This window comes from Leptonychotes weddellii, chromosome 10 (assembly GCF_054177405.1).
Source record: "Leptonychotes weddellii isolate Sample4059 chromosome 10, ASM5417740v2, whole genome shotgun sequence".
NCBI lineage: Eukaryota > Metazoa > Chordata > Mammalia > Carnivora > Phocidae > Leptonychotes > Leptonychotes weddellii.
The window spans coordinates 26,283,238-26,295,493 of record NC_138378.1 but is presented as its reverse complement, the minus strand read 5'-3'; the positions used below and the strand labels follow the sequence as shown (position 1 = coordinate 26,295,493).

General features: G+C 47.3%; 1 protein-coding gene across 5 annotated transcripts in view; it reads right to left on the bottom strand.

Moving 5' to 3' along the window:
- PTPRA (protein tyrosine phosphatase receptor type A) overlaps nt 1-12,256 on the bottom strand; it is a 159,768-nt gene that overhangs the window by 14,886 nt on the left and 132,626 nt on the right. For all 5 annotated transcript variants that reach the window (XM_081833103.1, XM_081833100.1, XM_081833101.1 and 2 more), the window contains 9 exons: nt 11,607-11,643; nt 7,507-7,604; nt 6,269-6,388; nt 5,359-5,525; nt 4,723-4,858; nt 3,666-3,815; nt 2,343-2,436; nt 1,966-2,042; nt 1,136-1,270 (listed from right to left, as the gene is read on the bottom strand). In XM_081833103.1, the coding sequence (XP_081689229.1) occupies nt 1,136-1,270; nt 1,966-2,042; nt 2,343-2,436; nt 3,666-3,815; nt 4,723-4,858; nt 5,359-5,525; nt 6,269-6,388; nt 7,507-7,604; nt 11,607-11,643 (1,014 nt within the window). The remainder of the gene's footprint in view (nt 1-1,135; nt 1,271-1,965; nt 2,043-2,342; nt 2,437-3,665; nt 3,816-4,722; nt 4,859-5,358; nt 5,526-6,268; nt 6,389-7,506; nt 7,605-11,606; nt 11,644-12,256) is intronic.

Below are 12,256 nucleotides of genomic sequence, written 5' to 3'. Positions count from 1 at the left end.
TCAATTGGTTGTAAATTCAGTGAGTCATAAGTGGGTGCCATTCTTAATTCTTCACCCTGTCACCATGGCACCCCTTCACTATCTTTTGGGACAGACCCCTTGTCACCATCAGTGCTGAGTCCAGGCCATCAGCAGTACTGCCACAGTACTGCTTGCGGGGTGCTCGTTTCTAATCTGTCCTCCTCACTGAGCCAGAGGGACTTTAAAAAAACACAAATCTGATATTGTCAAGGGCTCTTAAACTGCTCTATAAAGTCCAAACTCTTCACTACGGCTCAGAAAGACCTTTATCACCAGGCCCTTGCTGGCTTCTCCAGGCAACTTCTCTCTATTCTGATCCCTGTTAAGTCACACGCCAGGTATAAGGAAGCACCCGTTTACCGCGCTGGGCAACCACAACGGAGGGTTTAAGATCATAAACACTGTGTGAACACAGACTGCGCCACCCAGCGTACAGTGAGAGGTGGAGGCAGGAGGCAGGCAGAGAGTGACCCCTGAGATGGAAAGTGCTCAGTAGAGGCTGTGTGGTTGTGACTCAGGAACAGCAGTACGAGATTCTCTACACTGAGGGGGGCTGACCCAAGGGGGCCTCTAAGGTCCCTTACATTCTGACTTCTCAGACAATTCCACTTTTTAACTGACTTGAGGATGCTTTCTTTAAAAGATTTCCTTGTTACTGAATGTTAACTTATAAATTTCTTCTATTATTTCTCAGGCTCTACTGTTTTCTTTTCTTAGCCTGCAAAGAGGCAACTCATCTTCCCACAGTCTTCTGGTTCATTTTTCTGACCTGGAAGGCAACCTCTTCTTAGGGACACTCAGGAGTTCCACATTAGATCCTTGGTCTGGCTCTGCATCCCTCATTTCACTAGCTCTGCCCTGCCTGGGAGGTGGGAGGAGGAGGTGCTGCACTAAGCTAGGCTCTGGGTAAACCGTATTTAGGAGAGAAGTAAGAGGCAGGAACGGTCTGGGGGCTCAGACCACACTGCTCTTCCAGTCCTAAGAAAAGCCCCCTGATTGCTCAGATCAACTGCTCGGATACAGCTCTTTGGACAGTTTAAGCCAAACACAGCTCCCCTCCACCCCTTTTCCTGTGCTCTCTATCTCCCACAGCCCAGGATCTCATTGAGCTCACCTGGCCTCTCTCCTCCAGTTCTGTTAACATGACGATAGAGCAGGATTTCCACTCCCAGATCATTCGCCAGAAGTCTTCAATGGTGTGGAGAAGAGGACCCTGGCTGGCGATGTATGAGTCCTTCTGCCGGTAGCCCTGTAGAGGCCAGGTCGGTGGGAGGAGTAAGGTGGTTTAATCAGGGAGGGGCTAGCGAAGACAGGCCACTAGGATGGGATGGGGCTGCTTGGAGGCAAACTCATCCCAGGCAGAACTCCCCTTTGGCCAAGGACCAAACCCTGTCTGACATGCTAGTCTCTTTCTTTCTTTTTTTAAAGATTTATTTATTTATTTATTTATTTGAGAGAGAGAGAATGAGAGAGAGAGAACACATGAGAGGGGATAGGGTCAGAGGATGAAGCAGACTCCCTGCCGAGCAGGGAGCCCGATGCGGGACTCGATCCAGGGACTCCAGGATCATGACCTGAGCCGAAGGCAGTCGCTTAACCAACTGAGCCACCCAGGGGCCCCCATGCTAGTTTCTTTCTATGAGGGCAAGGGAAAGGGGGGTTGGAGCTGGGATAAAGAGAACAAGAATGGGAATGTCACCATCAGTGCTGTGGTCTGTGCTATGAACTTTTCCCTCCAGTTATTACTGTGGTGTGTGCCCTCTTGTTTCCCCCACCACCTGCTCTCTGGGGCCTGACAGACCTAGTGTGCAGGCTGGGTATTGGTTCTGTATTTGATGAACTGACACAAGCACAATCCTCCCAAGCACTGAGAGTGTGGCAGTGCAAGGCCCAGCCAAATCTCCACGGAGGGTGGGGAGCTCTGGGGACACAGCTACCACTTACGTCAATGAAGGATGCATTCACGTAGTCCGTGTTCTCCTCACCCCTCTTAACTGGAATGATCACTCTGTTGAATTCATCTGCAGGAAGGACAGAAGCTGTGGCTCCCCAACATCACCTGTCCTCTCCTATCTCTTTTTCAATCTTTCCTTCCCACCCAGGCCCTGGGTAAGTATAATCCCAGCTGGGCAATAACGTGCCTTTTCCCAGCCCAGGAGGGAGAAACCTTTTGCCCTTCATGCTTTTTTCATCTCCAGAAGCCACTAAAGAACTAAGAGCAATGCCCTAATTCTGGTCTCCAAGTTGATCATGAATTAGTACCTGAGAAGTGGAAGGAGGGACGGGGCACTAAGGCTTTGCAGTGGGGAGAGAGCTCTTACATGGAATGATCTGTAAAACTCGGTTCTTCTTCATGTTGGCTGGAAGGTTTCCAGTCCGCATCTTGTCATTCTGGATTTTGATTGATGTTAACTTCTGAATGGGGAAGGAAAGGGGAAACGTTCCTGATCTCTGTAACTTGGCAAGATTATGCCTGTCAGACCTGCATCTTCAGGCTACTCTGGCTGCATACTGCTCCTCACTGGAGCCCTGACCTCCACTTCCACATGGTCTTGCTGGAACACCGTTTCTTCAATCATAAGCTCAGTGAACAAGCCAAGAGTGTTTGGGAAACACTGCCTTGCGGGCTCCTTGTGGACCCTTCTGGGATTCCCTGGGGCTGAAACTTTATGATCCTGGAGCAAGGATCTTAGCTTCATAGGAGGGAGTGTGCCTGCCTTTCCTCTCTCCCTGTTGTTCCACTCCAGAGGCTGTCTTGGACTCTTTAGAAAACCTTATTCAAATGCACATGCTCCCTTCTCCTGATTCTGAGGCTCCTTCTTGACCCTTGCTACTTAAAGTGCAGCCCATAAACCAGCAACCGTCTCATCGCATTAGAAATCCAGAATCTCAGGCCCTAACTCTGTTTTTCCCTGCCAAATCAGAACCTGCATGTTAACAGGATCTATGGTAATTCATGTGCACATTATAGTTTGAGAAGAACTGCTTTAAGGGATGCGTTTTTTCCCATTGCAACCCAGAATCTCTTCTGGGAACAGTTATATTGCCAAGAGTGTGACAAATTCCTTAGGTGTGCTGAGAACCACCGTCTAATGGCATACAGCAGAGGTCAGCAAGCTATGGTCCATGGGCCAAATCTGGCCGGCTGCCTATAAATACACTTGCATGGAAACACAGCCATGCTCATTTGTTTATGTAGCAACCAGGCTGCTTTTGTGCTACAGCAACAGTGTTAAGCAGCTGCATCAGAGACCATATGGCTTGCAAAGCCTAAAATATCTACTGTCTGGTGCTTATAGGAAAGGTTTGCTGCTGCTGTACATTGTAATACATACAATAATATACCTGTGTCTGTGTGTCTGTGTGTCTGGGGGGGGGGGGCTGGGGGACTTAAAAAAAAAATACCACCGCCAGTTTTTTGTTTTTTTCTTTCCTCCTAACACAGCCCAAGTGATTCTAAGTGCAGGACGGGTTGAAAACAACTAGGTTATGAATAAAGGGCCAGAAACCCACCGCTTTAACCACGCATGTATCTTACAAGGGGATTCCCAATTTGTTGCTAAGTCTCTAAGAGCCAAGCATTCGATATTCCCCAGAGCACATGGATCCTTCAGTTTGAAAGAGGGAGTTCAGCTCCAACTCACCTTAAACTCCTCCTCTAATCCATTGTTGCTGGTCCCTGGGATTTTGTTGTAAATTTTCTGCAGATGTGTTTCTAGAGAGGTCACTTCTAGTTCTGTATCTCCATAGAGATAATGCTCCAGAAGGGCTTGGTATATGAAGACGTACTGCATCTGAAATGCCATGATGCCCAAGTTCCCAGTTACACACAGCATGGTCTCTGGGGTGCCAGATGAGCCCCTCCCACCCCGAATTCCCTCCAGTCCACTTGTCCCTTGACCCTAGCAGGTATAAAATTATTCACTCTTGTCCCGGTTCCGTGAGGCAGGACTTCAAATGCATGAAGCCCGCTGCGGGTGCTTAGCTTGGGAGGGAGGGTCCTACTCTGGCAGCCTCCTAGAGTGCAAGCCTGGAGAGAAGGACAAATCCAACTCCCGCTCATTCTCACAGCACAGACTGAACAGTCTGAAGGGGTTGTCAAAGTCTGGTGACACACAAAACCTGGGCCAGCCTCCCTCCCAGTGCTGTGTCCTTTGAACCCCATGTCCCAACCACAGAGCTGATCCTATTGTTGCTCCTGGATATGGCTGAGCTGAGTCACAACTCTGTGGGCACTGGTTCTCTCAGCTGCCTGCATGCATACTTCTCTCAGGACCTGTTCCTCATCCTTAGAGTCCAGTGCAAATGACACCTGCCTTCCCAACTCCTCTGTGCTCCATGTCTCTTTTTTTTTTTTTTTTAAGATTTTATTTATTTATTTGAGAGAGAGAATGAGAGAGAGAGAACACATGAGAGGGGATAGGGTCAGAGGACGAAGCAGACTCCCTGCCGAGCAGGGAGCCCGATGCGGGACTCGATCCCGGGACTCCAGGATCATGACCTGAGCGGAAGGCAGTCGCCTAACCAACTGAGCCACCCAGGCGCCCTCCATGTCTCTTTTAATACATAATTTGTAAGGGTCCTTCATCACAGTGCATGATGATCATTTACAATAACCTAGGAGGCTGAGTAATCCATGAGGCTAGTAGGTGTTTTGATCCTGGAATGCCCCCACCCTCACCTTACCCACAAATCACTCACGTCTGTTTGCACCATCTGGCAGCGCTGTGCCCGGATCCGGCTCACAAAGCCATACACGTCCACTTTGCGCTCTGTATGCATCATGTCCAGCATGGCATCAATGACAACAAAGGTACCTGTACGCCCTACACCCGCACTGTAGCCAGAGAGCAGGGGTGTTACTGAGATGGCCAGCATGCCTTGTGGGAGCATACAGGGAAGGGGTAGCATAGGCCAGGACTCTTTCTTCAGGCCATTACATTCTAATTCTGAATGGGGAATAGCTGGAACACTCATGGAGCCAACAATCCCGCTGTACCCCGGACTCCGTACCTTATCAGGACCAGGGAACCCTGACACTCAGAAAGGTGTGAAGGTTCCAAGCACACAAAGCAGCACTCAATCTAGCTTTCTGGCTTCATAGCAGTGGTCTCCCCACCCCCAATCTTGGAGGACTGCCCTTCCCTCTTTCCTCAAAGGCTCTATACCCAGCACAAAAACTTGAGGAGTCTCTCTGGCTGCTGCCCCGGGACCCTAACAGCTTATCTGCTCTGTGTTAGCCTCCTCTCCTCAGCCAGGGCCCCTGTGCTTTCCTTTGCTCTGACCATGGGAACGGAATATGGTATAAGCGGGGAGCCAAGGGTCAGCCACACTGACCTGCAGTGGACCACGATGGCCCCTGCATACTGAGGGTTACAGGCTTTCACCTTCTTGAGGAACTTGAGCATGCCGATAGGGGTGAAAGGCACCCCAAAGTCTGGCCAGCTGGTAAAGTGGAACTGAGTGATGAGGCGCTGTGGCTTCCTGTTGGTCACGTCGCCCACCTGTGGAGTAAGGAGATCCTGTGTGTTGGCCCTGATAACCTGGGGCAGGGCAGTGCCAGGGGAGGGGAGGGGAGGGGAGGGGCGGGGCAGCTTAGGAGCCAGGGCCAGCTGTGGTTGTCAGTAACAATGGGGAAGTGAGAGTCTGTCCAAGGAAGAGTTAACCATGGGGAGAGGATCTCTTCCCAGGAACCCCATGGGGTAAGGCAGGGCTCTTACAATTATTCTCAGCTGACGGATGCGCAACGTGAAACTCAAGAGAAGTGGCCCAGTCAAGGTCTAGGAACTACTCAATGGCAAGGTCAGAACTGAAATGCACGTCTCCTGACTCTTGGTGGGCCCTCCTTTTACAGCGCCACCCCGCCCCTCAGCCGAGGGCAGCCTGTGCTCAACCTTCCAGGGCCGCTCTGGAGGACCAAGAGCAGGGGCCACCACATCCTTCATGTCAGGATCCTCTGGAGCAAGAGGAGGTAAGTCAAGTACCCAGAAGATTATACCACCTCCCGAGGCACTTGGCTCATACCTACGATGCTCAAACTCTATCTCAGTAATACTTTTTTCTCCTGCTCATGAAAATGCTTCTCCCTTAGCTTTGACAGAGTTCCCTGAGAGCCCAGATCTCTGGTTTCAGAGTCCAAACAGACCTCACACTCAGTGATTCCCGACCACCCTGAGCAGGAGGGCGGATCACCCAGTCTGTTCTACCCTCTTAGTGGTCAGCAGAGAAAGGAGGCAGGAGACAGTACCTGCTGAATGCAGAACTTTCGCACTGTGTAGTCCACCAGGACGGTCACATCCTCTACCGACACACGGATATTCCCATAGGTCCAGCAGCCTTGGTCTGGCCAGTACTGGGCACACTTACACTGGAAAGGAACAGACATGCATCCCCTGATGACCTCAGACCTCCTGCCCCCAGCAGACATGAAGAACGTGAAGCAAAGGACCACAAAAGCCCAGACAGAAGTCCCCAGAAAGTTCCCAGAGAAGGCCTCTTCTCTCACCTTGGTCACTGCAGACTTATTTTACTTTTTTCAAGTTTCTTAGCTTCCATCCTGTTTAGCAGTATCTCTGGATTTTTACATAGTCCCAGCCCTATACTTCTCATTCTTTCCCACCCTGTTCCCTCAGTTCAGGGCAAATTGGAAATTACTTTACCTACAAAATGTGCCCTTCCACAATATCCCAGGTTATGATCTAGGGACAGGCCTATCTGATCCCCTGGAACCAGCAACCTGCTGAGGGGGTTATCAAGGCGGAATGATGCCTTCTCTGGTGCCTGGGCCTTGAACAGCTTCCAAGAGTTAGAGGTCAGGTTGGAGGAAACGATCCTATAGCCCAGTCCTAATGCTATCCCTCCTAAGCACCGCAGAGCTGCTGATTAACACGTCCAACACCCCAGGGTGGGGATCAAGGTAACTTAAGGGCCATTTTGGGAAAAGACTGTCATGAATTGGGGGGGGTTCCTCTCTAGAACTTGATCCAGAGCTCAGGACTGGTTCTGGCTGTGACACAGTGATGGGGCTGTCCAGGCATGGACTTGGCAGCCACAGCCACAAAAAGAAAAAGGCACAGGGATCAGGCCAGGGCCTCAGATTCCCTTGCACCCCACAGGTTCTCAGTTTATACAGCTCCCCCTCTGCTGACTCAGAGGAGGTACAGGAAACCAGGAGAATGAAGGATTGGAGAGGCCAAGGGAAAAAAGCTCCTCTGCAGCTTTTCCTTAGCAAATGGCCCAAGTCTTTCTTCCAGGTTGTTTTGAAACCATGGTGAGCTGTCTGACTACGAGGCATGGGGAATGGACCCTAGGCACACCCCTGAGGTTCACCTGAGACTTCCAGGCCCTAGGAAAGTCTAGTAAGCACACTGGCCTGGGTTCTGCCTGGATGAATGATGGGCACAGGAGCCACAAAGAATGGACAGCCCAGGCGCAAACACAGAGGAGTTCCTCTGCTAGTCATGCCTATCTAATTTCTTCACTCACCTCCTTTCTCTCCTTCAGGTTGGTCACCATGACAATGGTGGCTGTGTTTTGTTCCCAGATCATCCTCCAGAAATCATTCACTGTTTCTTCTTTTGGTCCTAAAGTAGCCAATAGCAAAGATGAGAAGAACACATACCAAGGGGAAGAAATCTGCTGGGAAATTGGGAACATTCATTCCTGACTTTTGGAAGCCTGTGCCCACATGTTCTCAGCTAAATATCCAATCCATCTATCCATCCCCCCACCCACTAAGTGAACATTTCCCATCCACCCTGTATGTGTCCGGCACTTCACTAGGAAGTGAAGTGGGGGATAGGAGGTTTCAAAATGTAAAGAGAACACAAATAATGTCTCCCAAGGATATTATAGATGAAGATTAGAAATCATAACTGCTCACTAAATACCTATGTTATTGGCCAGCCAGTGAGCTAAATGCTTTATATCTCATTTACTCCTTCCTATCATGCTCTAAGGTAGGTGTTGTTAGCCACAGAGATGCTAGGTGACTTGCTCAAGCTAGAATTTAAAATTTACCACCATCCAGCCTTTTCCAAAAAGCCGCTGGGAGATTTCTAAACAAAAATGAGGGAGCAAACAAAGAGAAAGAAAAGGGATCTAACAGGATAGAGGCTAATGGAATTCCCTGGGTGTTGGTGAAGGAAAGGCTCAGGATGTTAACTCTTGACAGAGGTTAGAGGGCAACTAATCCAAAATGGAACTGAAGAAAGAAGGTTCTAAAAGGACCTCAGGATAAAAAAAATAAAAAAATTAAACTTTATGTTTCTGAAGGTACTGAAAGGAAATATATACTTCTAGTGGAGAGTCTGGGGGAGAGTGGAGTCAGTGCTAGGTATATAAAAAACTAGTGCTAGGTATATAAAAAGCTAAGTAAACAGGGGGGGAAAAAAGGTAATTATTAACTCTTGGAAAAAAGGAAAATCAAAAGCTGTATAAAACATATAATACTTCAGTTGTAAATAATATTCTCTCAGCCCTAAATTGTGATTTAACTCTACTGGGAGAATGGGGAAAAGGGACATGTGTATGCATATCTGTCTGAGTGTGAGACAGTCTGTAAGATGATTAAGTAAATTATCATCTATCATAAGAAGTCATCAACAGATAAAAATGGTTGAATTATAGTAAAAAAGTGAAGAGGAAATGGGGGAGAACTTTGTTTTTATATGCCTTGTAATACCTTTTTGACTTTCTTAAACTTAGTAGTAAGAAAAACAAATAATGACAGAGTGGACACATGCCAACAAGATGTACAGAGGTAGAGTTGTTCCACTGCCTGGCAAAGTTAGGAAAAATCTCCTGGAAATGGTGACAGTTGAGCCATATGTTAGGGTAGATGAGGTGGACAGGAGTTTAGAAAGGGGATAGAGGGAGAAGAAATGCTCCAGGCAGAGGTGCAAGGGACAGCAGCAAGAAAGAGCATGAGATTTCCAGGGACTATAAGGAGTTCAATGGGGTTATAGTGTAGGGTACATGGAATGGTAGATAGAGGTGGAAAGACAGGTATCAGAATCTAAAGGGGTAGAGGCCAGGCTAAGGAAGGCTTGTTGTATACATAATGGAAAATCGTAGGGTTTTCATGAGTCCTAACAAGAGTTTTGCATCAATAAAGGCCTTTCTGGTGGAAGAAAAGCAAGGAGCAAGGCTGGGACCTAGAGGATCAATCAGTTAGGTTACTACAATAGAGCCGGAACAAAAGATGGGAATAAGGCAGTATGGCAGAGGACCACTCATATTCAAAGCAAGGAACAGGTAGGAGAGATCTGGATGATCCCAAATCTGGTTGATTAGATGAACTGCCTTCCATTCATGGTGATAGCCAGAGAATACAGGAAAAAAGCAGTTGGGGGCGGGGGGGGGTGGTAAAGAAGAGACATATTTTAGTGAGATCTCTTTCTTTTTTTTTTTTTTAAGATTTTATTTTTAAGTAATCTCTACACCCAGTGTGAGGCTCAAACCCACAACCCTGAGATCAAGAGTCTCATCCTCCACCGACTGAACCAGCCAGGAACCCTAAGACATATTTTAGTTTTTGATGTTGAAGAGTATGTGGAGGTATCCAGGTGGTGGGGTAGAAAACTTGTTTGAAGGGGCACCTGGGTAGCTCAGTCAGTTAAGCATCTGCCTTCGGCTCTGGTCATGATCCTAGGGTCCTGGGATTGAGCCCCATGTCGGGCTCCCTGCTCAGCGGGGAGTCTGCTTTCCCTCTCCCTCTGCCCTAACCCCCCTTCTCGTGCACTCTTCTCTCTTTCAAATAAATAAATAAAATTAGGGAAAAAAGGACGGAAGGAAGGAAGGAAGGAAGGAAGGAAGGAAGGAAGGACGGACGGACGGAAGGAAGGAAGGAAGGAAGGAAGGAAAGAAGGAAGGAAGAAAGAAAAAATGGCTCAGAAGTTCAAGAGAGTCAGCAGCCAAACAGAGGTGGGTATTAGATGAGGTCTCTCAAAGAGAATACAGAGAAGAAAAGAAGGGTCAAAAAGAGAATGTTGGAGATCTTCAGCATTATTCAAGTTCAGACAAAAAAAGCCTTGGAGGAAGACTAAGGACGAGCAGATGGAGAAGCAGAACTGAGAAATGGTGCCATGAAAGACAAGAATGGAGTTTCAAGGAAGTAGTTATCCACAGATTTGGGGAGAAACTATATTTAAGAGGGCGAAAGAAGAATAAGAGCCAGAGAAGGAATATTTAGAAAAGTGAGAAAAATCAAGAACTGAATGTCAGGAAATAACAGAGGAGAATTTCAAGGAGTGTGAAGTACTGTGGAGAGGTTCAAGAGGATGGGAGTCTGAGAAAAGGTCCATCAGAAAATCATAGGTGACCTTAATTCAACAAATATCTTAGCATCAACAAGGCCCCATGGCAAATAAAGCAAGGAAGAGATTGCACATGACTGTTGGTGCTAGAACGATCAATGAGTAGGAGGCAGCTGAGTTGTGCTTCAGAGGGGAGACCTCACTTGATGGATGGCTACAGAGGGTGAGAGAAAGCAGAGCCTGGTTAGGTAATGGCCAGGCCCCAGTGGGAGACTGTAAGGGCAAGAAGGATCTAAGGTTTTTCTCAGCCACCTTATTTTACCTCTTTGTTTTATCTCTACCATGGTACTTGTCCAACAGAACTTTCTGCAATGAAAATGTTTCATATCTGGACTAATACGGTAGTCTCTAGCCACATGTAGCTATTAAGACTTAAAATGTTACTAGTATGATTGAGAAACTGAATTTTAAATAGCCCCATGTGGCTAGTGGCTATTGTATTGAACAGCATAGCCACTTACTAGAACTTCCGTTAATTTTGGTGTAAATTGTCCTCTACCAACTAAAGACCCCAAAAAGGCATGGACCATCTCCTGTTTTATTCCTCTACATATCCCTATCACCTAGGCCAGTGCCTGGCACATAATAGATGGCCAATAAACATTTGCTGAATGGCTAAATAAATGGGCTTTGATGGACCATAATAACATCAATTACTTTATAGTGCAGCAAACATCAAGATATTTTTACTAGGATCCCAAAGATGGAGGACACTTATTAAAACTTGGACCTATGGAAATGTGTGCAGAGCACGTAGAAGGCAATGGCACTAGGTCTCTGCTCTGAGGGTTCCTAGACCACTTTTCTGTGAATAATAGAGGAGCTCTTGCCCAACAACTGGGGGAGGAGATGAGCCAGCCTGGACCCTGTGAGGTGGCCAACCCTCTCTGGAGACTGAATCCAAATTCAAACTCTGAGAAGCCTGGCTTGAACCTAAGGTTCCCATTAGGCCCCAAGACAGAGGACCTCATTAGACTGTGGTATGTGTGTGTGTATGTATGTATGCGTGTGCGTGTGTAGCCTTCTCCAGTCTTTTTTATGCACATACACAAAAGGACTTCTTTAACAGGATCCCTGGATACTAAGTCATCAAGATGAAGGCCCTTAGTTATAAATGAGCAAGGCAGATTGTACTTCTTTCAGGTGATAGTAATGATAGAAAAGTTACTGCGTTCTGATTAATCTATTTAGTATCTGAAAGAAAAAAAGTCCAAATACACTAATGAACTCATGGTTAAGCCCAAAAGTAAAAAATTATCATTACTTTACCTTGTGCAGCAATGAATTTGTTCTTTTCTTGGTAGCCCTGAGGGTAGGGTGGGGGAGGAGTGAGGGATAAAAAGAAAGTGAGAACCAAAAATGGATAGGAATGATATTTTTCAGACTCCCAACCAGTTAACAAAGCCTCCCTTGTGAAAAGGTCCAGGCAATTAACAAGATTTCCATTCTAGAAATTTCCAAAGGATTAGCTTTGGATACCAGGAATCAAAGATTACAAAGATCACATGGTCTAGGTAGTCTTCTCAAAGTGAATTATTAATGAACACTGGTGTAAAAACATCCAAATACCAACACCTAGGCTAGACCTTGTTTCTGATGCTTTCTGAGGAGCTGACAATCTAGGTCTTAGTGTTAACCCTCCAAGGTAGAAGCATACTGTGGTGGTTCCAGGGATGAAGCTGGGCCCACATCCAGAAGGAAAAGGGGTTCAATTCTTCTTCTTTTTTTTTTTTTAAAGATTTTATTTATTTATTTGACAGAGAGAGACACAGCGAGAGAGGGAACACAAGCAGGGGGAGTGGGAGAGGGAGAAGCAGGCTTCCCGCAGAGCAGGGAGCCCGATGTGGGACTCGATCCCAGGACCCTGGGATCATGACCTGAGCTGAAGGCAGTCGCTTAACCAACTGAGCCACCCAGGC